Source organism: Paralichthys olivaceus, chromosome 3, assembly GCF_024713975.1.
Source record: "Paralichthys olivaceus isolate ysfri-2021 chromosome 3, ASM2471397v2, whole genome shotgun sequence".
In the NCBI taxonomy this organism is placed as follows: Eukaryota; Metazoa; Chordata; class Actinopteri; order Pleuronectiformes; family Paralichthyidae; genus Paralichthys; species Paralichthys olivaceus.
The window spans coordinates 13624900-13638023 of NC_091095.1; the positions used below are offsets into that span (position 1 = coordinate 13624900).

Here is a 13124-nt window from a genome sequence, read left to right on the forward strand (position 1 = left end):
ATTTCACCTTGGGATTGCATGTATCTAGTCAGCATGATTACAGGAAGAAAAACAGAAGTTGCACACATGCTCTCGGAGAATGCAACAAATCATATGAAAACTGTGATATCTGGAGCGTGTTTTCAGTGTGTGTGCAGTTTTTCTTCCGCTGTGAAGTCTTCAATCGCTCGCCTCAAATGCTCTTGAGCAATTTGAATATTTCAGCGCATTTTTTTCTAAAGCACCGCAAATGGATTTCCTGACTTTGGCTTTATGAGCATGTCCTAAAGGAATGCAAGCGTGTGAATGAGCTGAGGTGGCAGTGGTGCTCAGAGCTGCATCCCAATGTGGTGGTTGTTGTACAAAGGGTATTTAAATGTTCTCTTACCCCCCCCCATCTTTGTGTTTTCTACCCATACTGTAGCCCAGACTGTCTATTAATGATGTCTTATATCAATGTTGTGCTGACTGTTGATGTTTATGAATGTTTTTTAACTGTTTCTAACACTGTTACCATCTTGTTTGTCAATGTGCCGCTTGGCTCCAATGGAGACACACACCAAAACATAAAAAGTCCAGTTTTTTAAATTTATGCTTGCTTCATTGTAAATGTTTAAAGAAGAGATGAGAGAAATAATTCAGTTGCAAACAGAATTCATCATGTTGCAGTTAAATCTAAAATTAATATTTAATGTGTGCGTGTAGTCTTCTAAAAGAGTAGCTCTAGCCATCAGCGATGAATAACAAATGGAGAACATCTTGTAAATGCCATTTACATTGTGCGTAGTTGTTTTCGTGACGTGGTCTTTGTGTGAAAGGCCAGGTTACGATCGCTGAGTTCCATTTGCTGTGTGTGTCTCCTGGCCCTGTTTTGTCTCTGCCCACAAAAGCACTAATGTCTTGTTTTCAACCAATCGCTCATTGATAACACGGACCACACAAGAGTCCTCGACTCCAGTAAGTAACACTGTCTGCTCTGCTCTCTGAATTTCTTTCTAACGCCTGCCTGATTGTCTTAAATGGGGTAAAATGTCCCAGACTCATCCTGTGTTGTCGTGCTCTGTTCACGCTCTGTCCTGTACCTCCGAACTCTCCAAACTACACATTTCTTAAATCTATTCCACTGATTTCTTTCTGCTTCATACTCTTTTTGTTATGAGTCAAACAACACTCCCAGGCTTTATTAATGTATCACCTAACATCACCATTGATCCAGTAAATCGCTTCATGTTGAAATGAATTGGCTTTATTTTTGCTGTTATAAACCACTCAAACATCAGACCAAAGCACCTGCTCTGTTGTGTGATTCCAAGTTTTTGCTGGAAGTGTTTTTATTGCTTATTTTATTAAAACTTTTTATTGTAGAATTTTAAACTCATTTCAAACCTGGATGAATAAATCAGTACAAACGGAAATTAAGTCTTAATCTACTGTGTATACGAAACGTGACACTGACTGTTATAAATTCTCTGACGTCATGTCTTGTCTTTCTCTTCTCAGGGGGAGCCGTAGGAGGCGGCCCTACCTGTACAGGAAAAGAGCCATCCATCGCAGCCGCCCCACTTACTCTTGCTCCCTGGAGGAGGCGCAGGGCAGCATCAGGGAGGGCCGCCCACCCCCACCACTCAATCCCTCTAACTCTTTCATGTCCAGGAGAGAGAGGAGAAAAAGGATGACCATGTCAGTGTGGGAGCAGAGGACCAGCCAGCTGCGGAGACACCGCCAGATGTCCAGCCGAGAGATCCTGTTCAACAGCCCCAGCGAGGAAAAGGACGGGTCTCCAGCCTCAGCCCAGGCCCAGCATGGACACCCGCTGTCGCTGCACCGTAAGGCCATGCAGAACACACCGTCTGGGAGTTTGAAACGCCTGGCAGATCCCTTAGCATCACCAGCCAAGAACCCGGCTCCTTCCATGCCTGTGGATGACTCTCTGGGAGCCGTCCTCTCTGGTGACAAACCTGAATGCCCAATGTCCGTCCCTGAGTCACTGGACACCACAAATGAGCCTCTGCCTGATGCCTCTGTGTCTATGACCATACAAGAGTCTCCTGAATCAGAGCCCTTGTCTGAGAGCAGAACACTGGGTGTTATTCAGGGTCACAACACCATCAGTGAGCGCAGGAGCCCCAGATTGAATGGTGATCGCCAGCACAGGGCAGTGAAGAAGTTCAGACCACCAGATAACATTCACACACTGACTCCTGAGATGGGAGGTCTTGGCAGGATCAGGGACAGGATTGCGGCACATCACTGTGACCATAAGAGTGGAGCCAAAAGTCAGGGGTCATCTCCTGGTAATGACAGCCATTTGGCAAGTCGCTCGGTCAGCAGGGAGAGGAAGAGCAACCCCGGAAAGGTAGAGGAGAAGGAGGTGGAGACCAAAAAGGAGGAGGAGGTGTCCGAACCTGTGGAGAGCAGGTGAGACGAGAAAAAGATTATTGTTTGGCAAATAGACTGTAAATAAACGCATCTCTGCTTCCTCCTGAAGCCAAACATCCTTGAGACGAGTCCCTTCAACTGTCACTTTTGATGTCATTTGAAGCCAGAGTCTGTGATCCCTCCAATCATGAGTCAGTCTCAGCTGTCAATCATGACCTTTCACCCCATTTTTATAGCATCGAATAACTATTTGAAACCAAACTTGCTGGACAATTGACAAACTAATCAAACATCAGAGCGATAACTTCTACCTAACATGACAACCATCCTTGAGAGAACTTTTTAGTTTGCCTCATCAGTTAACATGAAGGAGGTTTGTGAACTGTACTGTAGAGGGCCACCAGGTGGCGAACAAAATGGTTTGGCTTTACTTTTGGGGAGCTGTCTTGTCGTCCATTTTTATAGAGAGTCTATGGTTTAAGTTTCATCCTTAATAATCAGATCACATTAAGTAAACAGAGAGAGCAATGATTACAGGTAGAGAGAAGGAAAAGATACCAAAAATATTCTGGGTCAGATTAATCCCTGGATATCATATTATACTCATATCCAATGTTTCTTTCTGCATCTGCAGACAGGTTGAAGGGGGTGAAGAAGGAGACATAAACCCACCAGATGACCAGCAGAGCCACACCGATGACCCGTGTCCTCAGAAGCAAGATGAGCTTCTCCAGCAATCAGACCCTTCTCCTCTGGCCATCTCAGAGAACAACAAAGAAGAGAAGGAGACGGAGCAGGACCAGGACAAATCTCAGCTCAGCTCCAGTGTCGTCATCGAGGTGCCCAGTGCAACTTCATGTATGGAGCTCTCTACAATCACAGGTACTGGTGCGGTGGTTTTTTCTGGTAACATTAGTTGGTTTGCGACATAACTTCCATCCATCACTGCAGCCCTGTCGCCTGCAATAAGTCAAATTCAGACCTGCTAACATGAACCATCGCTGCAGCACCTGTAGCTGTCAATTTGTTTCCTCAGCGACAACTTGCCCAGCTTTTGGCTTTTAAAATCTATTACTTTTTATTGTAGTGGGAAATATATATAATATGACCTCACCACCTTCTTCTCCTGACCTCCTCCAGTGAACAGCAAGGATCCTGAAATCTGTAAGTCAGAGAAAGAGGAGGCCGAGGCCACAAATCCTGTCAACACTGTGACTCCAAACAGCATGTTCATCTTCAAACCTGACAACCCGTAAGTTGCTTTTCACTCCCACCTCTCACAGGAAACTGTGTTTTACAGTTTGTCTTAACGGAGCGGACTCTTCACAGACATCCTTATAGCAGTGTTGAGCCCTTTGGGATACATTTCCAGAGAATATTGTTGTGATGAAGTGTAATGGCAGTTCAAACGTGATATTCAGAGTTTTGTCTTTTTAGTTTAGATTTGCTGCACACCATCCATGCTGTTTACTCCTGCTGCCATTAACTTTCAGCCAGCCTAAGCCTGCATAGTCTTATGTGGTACCTGACCTCACTCTGCCATCTGCTCCCCCTCAGGGTGCGTCGAGCGTGTCACTACGTCGTGAACCTCAGGTACTTTGAAATGTCCATCCTGCTGGTTATAGCTGCCAGTAGTATAGCACTGGCTGCTGAGGACCCTGTGGCTACCTCCTCTGACTGGAATAAGGTATATGCTCTCATTTATCTGTTTAGTAAGTCATGTGTCTGACACAGGGACAGCTGTAACATTAATAACTTAATGTAAGCTGGAATATTTCTGCTGGTTCAGTGACAACCATCACCCGAATCAATATTAACTCCTGAGATCACCCTTTATCTGTGCCTCGGGCCTCATAGCTGTTTTCATCAGTGCTAAGCAGTGAAAGTGCCATAAAAAAAATTATAATAATTCCAAAAATCATTCATTAAATTGCTTTGCAAAAGATTGCTAATGTGAGCTGATGGGAAGCAATTACATTGGTGATGAGTGAGGTGAATGAAGTGTGAGCCTGGTAGTTTATGGGAGGAATGAGGCAAATTATCTTGTGTTGTATTATCATCAGAGACTGTTTCTTACTAAACCTCAAGCTGAGAGTCTGAAGTAACAACTCAGACTTTATGAAATCAACCAGTAGAAATTTAAAAAAAATGCTCAGTTCAACCCACGGATGAACCGATGAGAATTTAGTGGTCAAAGGTCAAGGTCTCTGTGACGTCAAAACACATGGTTGGTCTCTTGACTGCAACATCTTAGGAAGAACTTGAGGGAATTTCTTCAAATTTGGTACAAACATTCACTCGAGCTCAAAATGGTGATTCTAGTTTTGATGAATAACGGATCTCTATTATTTTGTGATAAATCTCCATATTTTATTTTCTATTTTTTCTATTTGACTGTTCCTCTCTCTCTCACATGTTGCAGGTTCTGCGTTATTTTGATTACGTTTTTACTGGAGTCTTCACGTTTGAAATGATTATTAAGGTGAGTTACTGTGTAAAAATGGTACAGTAATGATGTCATTAAATGGGATGATGGTAAAAAGCTATGTATGGAGCCACAGATCTCATGGACTCAAAGTTCCTTTTGTGCATTGCATTTGCTTCTTTACCAAAGTTAAAACCTATAAAGCTGAAATGAATTTGTCCACCAAAGGATCCAAAAGAAACTGTTGTTGTTTGACATATTTTAAAATATGACAAGTAATGATTTGGAAGTCCAAATATAAAGCTATTTCTGCTTGGTTCTTTAATCCCTGGTTTGGTTTGTTTTTAATCTAATTGTTCTGAAAAAGTAAAATGAATTATTATTTGACAAAAATGATTTAAAAAAATTAGAGGACTGTCTGAAAAGCATTAGTTACGTACATGATTTTATCTTGACTCCTTGTGTTGGTTTTGATTTTTTCAACCCTGAATCAGAAACACTAAAAAAAGATTTAAACTTAAAGTTGACTGCATGCCATGAAACCATCCTGTTAGTTTTTTTCTTCACTGCACACTCTTGTGTCGTCCTTAGATGATTGATCAGGGTCTGATCCTCCATGACGGCTCCTACTTCAGAGATCTGTGGAACATCCTGGACTTCATCGTCGTGGTGGGAGCACTGGTGGCGTTTGCCCTCACGTCAGTCACATGACTTATTTTAACTACTCACAATCATTGAACATATTTGTAATCATCAAATTGTCATTAAATCATATCTCATTTTGCTTTTACTCTTTAAATTAATGTTTAAAAAGGTTTATTCTTCTATTCCATTCTGTTTCTTGATATATGTGTCCCTCTCTCCTGTTTTTCCTTCCTCCATGGATGGTGTCCCCTTTGGGACTGACAAGCAGCAATGTGTTGGGGTAAAAGCCGCCAAAGTTTACATCACTTAGAGATTTTAGCATCTTTAAACATACAATATTAGAATAAGTCAGATTAAACTTAATATCAAGATGAATCAACACAGTTCTGCAAGGAGTTTTTAAAAATGGGACACTTACGCTGCTTCTGTTGTGCTGCACAGAAATAACAAAGGACGGGACATTAAAACCATCAAATCTCTGCGAGTGCTGCGTGTCCTCAGACCACTGAAGACCATCAAGAGACTTCCTAAACTCAAGGTCAGAGATGTTCCGTCTCTATTTGTGTTATTAGTATATTTCTGACAACATTTGCAGCTATGAGCTACTTGATAAAAAACATTTAAAAGACACTACTCTAGGTGATCAAAGCAATACAAATATCAAACAGGTTGTACCAAGTGCTATTTAGTGCACATATGTATGTACAAGTATTTGTATAGAACCCAAAGCAGTCTTTCTTCTCTGATAATGTATTTTGATTTATTAAATGGCTTCAAGTGTATGGTTAAGATATTAACAGTGTCTCATTACACACACATACACACACGCACACACACACACTGACAGGAACCAACCATATGGCCTCCTTCAGAGCAGGGACCGGACAAGTAGACAGACAAGGTGATAAACCATGAGGTAACGAACTGGGATCATTAGACCATGAAGATGTGTTGTCAGGGGCCAAACGTCACACATGGACTGTGTCTGAGGAGAGGGGGGAGAGAGGGGGGAGAGAGGGGGGAGAGAGGGGAGGAGCAAATAAATAAATCAGAAGAAACCTGGTGGTTAAAAAGGAGAGGAGAGCGTTAGAAGTGAAATGCTTTTACGTGTTCTATTTCCATATATATCCATAAAACTTGCATATTCTTTATATATGACTGGAGAGCATTCCTCAAAGCTTTAGGCTACACAACATTTATTACATTTATTGCAATAGCCAGTTTCCCTTCATGCCATGAAAAAGTAAAAGTTTCTGTTTTTAAAACTCATAAAGATTTTCATTTATGTGCCTTGTTATCTGAAAATTGAACGATGAAAACAAGCAAAGTCCTGACTAGACGATTACATAACTTTGATAACATGAATGAAAACATGGATTACTGCTAATCTTGATGGTTTTATGTGTAAATGAAATATATTAAGCCCTGCTCCTTATATCATTTCTCTTCCTCCTCCAGGCGGTCTTTGACTGTGTGGTGACGTCTCTGAAGAATGTCTTCAACATTCTCATTGTCTACAAACTTTTTATGTTCATCTTTGCTGTCATCGCTGTGCAACTCTTTAAAGGGAAGTTTTTCTACTGTACTGACAGTTCGAAGGACACGGAGAAGGACTGCCAGTAATACACTTTACTTCTTTTAGTACTTCCTCCCTACTTTGTTGTTTATTTACTTCCATCTGTCTTCATTTTTATGTTTGTCACTTCCTTTCTTAATTTTTGGTTCACTTTGTATATTTTTTTTTACTCATACTAACATTCTTCAGTTGGTTCTTTATTAATTTTGTTCCTACTCTTCCTCTCTTACTTCTTCTTTCCCCAACTATTTCTTTCTTTCTTTAATCACTTAATCAATTCATTTTTTTGGGTTGATTGTTTTAACTGTACTGGCTCCATGTCTCCTGACACTAAAGAGAAAAAACCTGTTAATACTTTCTATATATTCTGCATTTGTTACGTGTTTATAGTCTCATGCACCTCTGCTGTGTGCTGCTGCAGGGGTTACTACATCGACTACGGGAAAGACAAGAAAGAGGTGAAGAGAAGAGACTGGAAGAGACACGAGTTTCACTACGACAACGTTATCTGGGCTCTGCTCACCCTCTTCACTGTTTCCACTGGAGAGGGATGGCCTCAGTGAGTCGAGTTCCAATTCTCACACTCATCATATTTTATGAGCATTATAACATTTAACATTTATATTTTCATAATGCTCAAATCTGACCTTTATATAGAGAAATATTCTTTAGTAATATTAAATTAACTTGACAAACAGTTAAACACTTTCCATTTCAACAAATCATTAATTTTTTATGAAATTAATTAGATTATATTGTTTTTGTATATTTTCAATAAAATTGATTCATAAATTTAAATTAAAAAATATGTTGTTTTAATTTACTTATTATTACTATTACATGAAAGCCTTTAATATTTGACTAATAAACTGATAAACCTTTTTGCTGTTGCCCATGCAGGACTGTTACCATGGTGTCTCTGTTTTCTCAGGGTCCTGCAGCATTCAGTGGACGTGACCGAGGAGGACAGAGGGCCAAGCCACGGCAACAGGATGGAGATGTCAATCTTCTACGTCATTTACTTTGTCGTCTTCCCTTTCTTCTTCGTCAACATCTTTGTGGCTCTCATCATCATTACCTTCCAGGAGCAGGGGGATAAGATGATGGAGGAGTGCAGCCTGGAGAAGAACGAGGTGAGGAAAGATTCTTCCTGTCCAGGATAGTTGCCTTCCTACGGTTATTTGTTTTCCATGTCTCCTATATTTTCCTCTTGCACTTTCTCTCTCCTGTATTTCAGAGGGCGTGCATTGACTTTGCAATTAGTGCCAAGCCCCTGACCCGTTACATGCCGCAGAACCGTCACACGTTCCAGTACCGTCTCTGGCATTTTGTGGTGTCCCCCTCTTTTGAGTACACTGTCCTGGCCATGATCGCTCTCAACACCATTGTACTGATGATGAAGGTGAGGAAGATGAAGCAAAGACATTAAAGACCTCATTCTCTCTGTCTGCCCCCACTCCTAAACATGACACATATTTTTTTCACACATGCCTGTTTGCTAATAGGAAAAACTCACCTTGTGTCGCTTCTCGGCAACATCTTCTGTTATGAAGCTGCGACTGTTAACACTTTGGTTTTAAAATAAGCCCAGATGTGTCACTCCTGACTGTGTGAAGTGTCCTTATTTGGAAGCACCGCACCACCTCGACACACTGTGATGTTTGCTTTTGGATCGGCTGATGTTTTAGTTTTTTCCACCACTCATGCTGTACAATTTATTTCCTGAACTTGCCTTTTCTCTGGCTACACTGCTCGTTCAGACAGAGAGACAGACAGCAAGACACGGGGTGACTCAGCCTGTATTAAATATTGATCTATAATGTCCAGGGGCTGCTATTTAGCATGACCTCATTAACAGTGGCTGCCGCCCCCAGAGGAATGACTCCTTATATAGTGCGACAGATGAGAGGTGCAGAGACTGAGGCAGGATTTATGGGTCTGGAGGAATCTTCCATCAACCTGGAGATCTGCTGCGTGCAGGGCTGAGGTTCTCACTGATGTCAGCCTGATATCATGAGGTTGAGCTGCAGTGAACTGTTTATGGAAGTTCTATTTTTATCTCACTTGTAGCACAAATTTCTGCCCCCTTTTTATTTCCAGTATTACTCTGCACCACCAGCGTACGAGGCCGTGCTCAAGCACCTGAACACAGCTTTCACCGTTCTCTTCTCTGTCGAGTGTGTCCTCAAGATCATGGCCTTCGGCTTTCTGGTGAGAGCAAAAGGGCAAAAATACAGCGTGAATGTGAATTTTAGATCCTCTTAGTAAATGACTCCAAGTTTCTCCTTCATATTTCTGCAGAACTACTTTCGAGACACGTGGAACATTTTTGATTTTATCACCGTCTTGGGCAGCATCACTGAGATTGTGGTGGACCTGCAGGTAATAAGTAAAACATGCTATCATCGGACTCGAACACTGGCTGAAAGTCTGATTTATAATGCGTTCTCTTGCGAGCACAGTTTTACCTTTAGCTTTAAATATTTACTGACTGTGTTTCTGTCCGTTTACCAGTTTGTTGACACGTTCAACATGAGTTTCCTGAAGCTGTTCCGAGCTGCTCGTCTGATCAAGCTGCTGAGACAAGGCTACACCATCCGGATACTTCTGTGGACCTTCGTCCAGTCCTTCAAAGCCTTGCCCTACGTCTGTCTGCTTATCGCCATGCTCTTCTTCATCTACGCCATTATTGGCATGCAGGTCAGAGGGAGAAAAGACAGAGACATCATTAGTCTCTGTCTCTCTGTGGAGATGATGTTCGACTTGCTACATTTTATTTTCCTGTCTCTATTCAAGAGCATGGTATTTCAGGTTCAGAGCAGATCTTACTGACTCATGTTCAGATTTTGTAATGCTCTCACTCTGTAATTGCACTCGAATAACCCCTGCTTGTGCTTAGATTTGCTCTACCTGTACTCAAACTGCCTGCACTCAGACATTTCTTCATTATCATATGTCAACACGACATTTGGCATTCAAATAGTAAGTAGTTGTTGTAAAAAAAATCAGATAGCAGAGAACTAATCAGAGAGCAGAAGTTTAACACATAAAGCTCACAGAAGCAGCTTGAGCACTGGGAGAAGAGCTAAAGCTGGAGCGCAAGCAACAAATATCTGAGTGCACATTATGAGCACAAGGGGAACAAGTCGAAACGCAAGCAGGAGCTATTTGAGTGCAGGCGCAAGGATTTAAGTGAAAGCATTACAAATTCATGATGAAAATGAAAAAGTCCTGCTCTAAAACTGGAAGACCACGCTCTGGAATAAAAATAAGAAAAACCCTCATAACATTTTTAAATCCAGCCTCACAAATGAGTTTGTTTCATGGTGAAAATTCCATTTTAAATGCAATGCAATGGTTTTGCAATTGTGTGTTTGTGTGCGTCAGGTGTTTGGGAACATTAAGCTGAATGAGGAGACTCACATCAACCAGCACAACAACTTCAAGTCCTTCAGTGGTGCTCTGATGCTGCTCTTCAGGTAGGAAACTGTGGCATCTGCATCCAGTCTGAATCTCAACACACTCAGTTCTCTTCTTAATGCAGCGGCCTTGCTTCAGTGCTTCAGAAAAGCTAGTTGCTTAGTGTTAAATTGAGACTCAGCTGTGATCTACTGCTCCTCTTTATTTGCTACACTTGGTTCACTAAGTAACACGTTTTTTTAATGTCGTCTGAATCACGTTGCTAGGTTACATTAGAAAGGCTTAGCTCTCCAAGTACCCAAGGGGCTACTCAGTGTCGAGAGGTGATAGATGCTGCATTGTACCATTTATCTTGAGCAAATAACTTTACAGACAAGGTAGAATGAATGTTATTGTTATAATTAGTATTGTGTTTGTTTTCCCAAATTGAAGGTGCAAGTTTGTTCTCATATGACATGACAGATAACATCTCTACATTAAAACATTAAAATATCACACCCCCTCAGCAACAGTGACATTAAGATAAATCAAAAGGTCAGAATCGTGACATACAGTATGTAGTGTGCATGTGTGCGTTTAACTACGCAACCACATCTCAGGTTCAGAGCTGGTTCTTGAAACTGAATCTGAGCTGGAGTCCACATGCTTTGATTGCTCCTGCCAATGCAGACGTAACTGTGAATACACTGAGAGCTGGACAACTCCTTGTGTTGTGCAATGTGTGTGTGTGTGTGTGTGTGTGTGTGCGGGTACGTGAATGTGCAGGAGTGCCACGGGGGAATCATGGCAGGAGATCATGTTGTCGTGTCTGGGGGGGCAGCAGTGCGAGATGGACCCTTCTCTCACGTCAGAGCCAGAGGGCGGCTGCGGCTCTGACTTTGCCTATTTCTACTTTGTCTCCTTCATCTTTTTCAGTTCCTTCCTGGTAAGAAAGAAACTAAATGTGAATAATATTTATAACTTCAAACAAGGATAACTTGTCTGTAAGCAAATGTTTGCTAAAGAGAAGCTGAACTGCACATATCGTGTTGTATTTTCTTGTTACAGCAGTCGTTCTTTATATTCATATGTATTAATTTAGATAAACATTAAGGCCTCTCCATCCTCTGCTATTTGTCTTTTGTCCAGATGCTGAACCTTTTTGTGGCTGTGATCATGGATAACTTTGAGTATCTAACCAGAGACTCATCCATCCTCGGTCCTCACCACCTGGATGAGTTTGTCCGGATCTGGGGGGAGTATGATCGTGCTGCCTGGTCAGTGTTTCCAACAACAGTGCACAACAGCGCACACACAATTTTCATGCTTTTTATCTGCATCAAATGCAAGTGTCAAGTTCTAATATGATACAGACACACATGTAATTAATGCAATTCAATAAAATACATGTATATTAAGTTAGTACAATGCATAAACATATGTTCATGGATGGAAGCAACTTCAGTGCTCTAGGTAGATATTTTGGTCAAGATGCTTTAAGTTGACTTATATACACACTCCAGCATCACACAGCACACTGAACTTTGACTAAAGCAGTCACCTAGAAGTTATAACCATAAAACCTGGACAAACTTGTTATAGCTTTATTCACCAAGGACACTGAAAAGCATGAATTTATCTCAGCGACACTAGAGAAAGATCAAATCCTTTATCTAAAGTCCTTTATAAGAAGTGATACACATAGTTCAGGCACTGCACCTTATGTTCACGTCAAATGGCTAGTGTGGTACAATCAAGAAAGATGGTATCCCTGTAAACAAGGTTACAGCTACTGTATAATGTGGATATGAATGAAATAGGCACCAGTATATCACAGTGCTGACTCAGGCTAGTACATCTTTCCTACTCTTTCGAAAAAGTGCTCTCAAGCTGCTTTCAGACGTGCACTGAAATCTGCAATTTTTCAGAGGGGTTGTATGTGAGGATGCAAATATCAGCCATGTGCACCAGACATTTTCTGGAACTTTTCCTGCCAGCCCCGAGTAAAAGTCTGTAAACTGTCAGAGTGAGGTGTCATCAAGACAAAGATGACAACATAGAACATAGAACAATGAGATCCAAGGGCTTTTGGTGATAACGTCTCGTCCCTGAATGTTCCAGAAATGTTCCTGTTGTTGAGAATGTGGATCCAATTTTTGGTATTTTCCAGAGTTCATACCTTAAAGCAGCTTCAGATTTTCGCTCCCCGCTGTTATGAAACAATATCGTTTTCATGAGTTCACCAGAGTGAAAAAAGTTTGATTTAAAATTGTATATAATAAGATGTCTTAAAACTGCTGCTTTTATATTTTCTCATCTTTACACCAGAGAACTGACTCCACTGAGGTCATTTCACTCTTCTTGTGAACGAAGAGGCTCAAATGACAAACAACTAAAGACATGTATGTTTTTTCCAGTGGAAGGTTGCACTATAAGGAGATGTACAAAGTTGTACGCACAATCTCGCCTCCCCTGGGCTTTGGAAAGAACTGCCCCCACAGGGTGGCGTGCAAGGTTTGGTTCCCCCAACGCCAAGAACCACTCTCTCCCGTCCCTGCTCTCCTTCCCTTCACCAACTGTCTCCTCAGGAAGTAACAAACCCTCAGGGGTTTGTTACTCAGGTCAAAGAATGACTCCGGTCTCAGGATACTAAGGCACAGGATGTCCCTCAGTCATCCAGAATTATGAAAAAAACTCACTTTGAATAAAATAATTTTTTTA

The 13124-nt window shown here is 41.4% G+C and overlaps 1 protein-coding gene across 1 annotated transcript in view; it reads left to right on the forward strand.

Moving 5' to 3' along the window:
* The window catches only part of LOC109644884 (voltage-dependent R-type calcium channel subunit alpha-1E), an 84449-nt gene that overhangs the window by 63251 nt on the left and 8074 nt on the right, over window positions 1–13124 (forward strand). Inside the window, exons 22-39 of the mRNA XM_069522038.1 lie at window positions 1480–2397; window positions 2993–3240; window positions 3499–3610; window positions 3916–4045; window positions 4781–4840; window positions 5375–5481; window positions 5697–5708; window positions 5870–5966; window positions 6887–7047; window positions 7426–7563; window positions 7936–8137; window positions 8242–8406; window positions 9105–9215; window positions 9306–9386; window positions 9519–9704; window positions 10392–10483; window positions 11190–11349; window positions 11553–11680. Of these exons, the coding sequence (XP_069378139.1) occupies window positions 1480–2397; window positions 2993–3240; window positions 3499–3610; window positions 3916–4045; window positions 4781–4840; window positions 5375–5481; window positions 5697–5708; window positions 5870–5966; window positions 6887–7047; window positions 7426–7563; window positions 7936–8137; window positions 8242–8406; window positions 9105–9215; window positions 9306–9386; window positions 9519–9704; window positions 10392–10483; window positions 11190–11349; window positions 11553–11680 (3108 nt within the window). The remainder of the gene's footprint in view (window positions 1–1479; window positions 2398–2992; window positions 3241–3498; window positions 3611–3915; window positions 4046–4780; window positions 4841–5374; window positions 5482–5696; window positions 5709–5869; window positions 5967–6886; window positions 7048–7425; window positions 7564–7935; window positions 8138–8241; window positions 8407–9104; window positions 9216–9305; window positions 9387–9518; window positions 9705–10391; window positions 10484–11189; window positions 11350–11552; window positions 11681–13124) is intronic.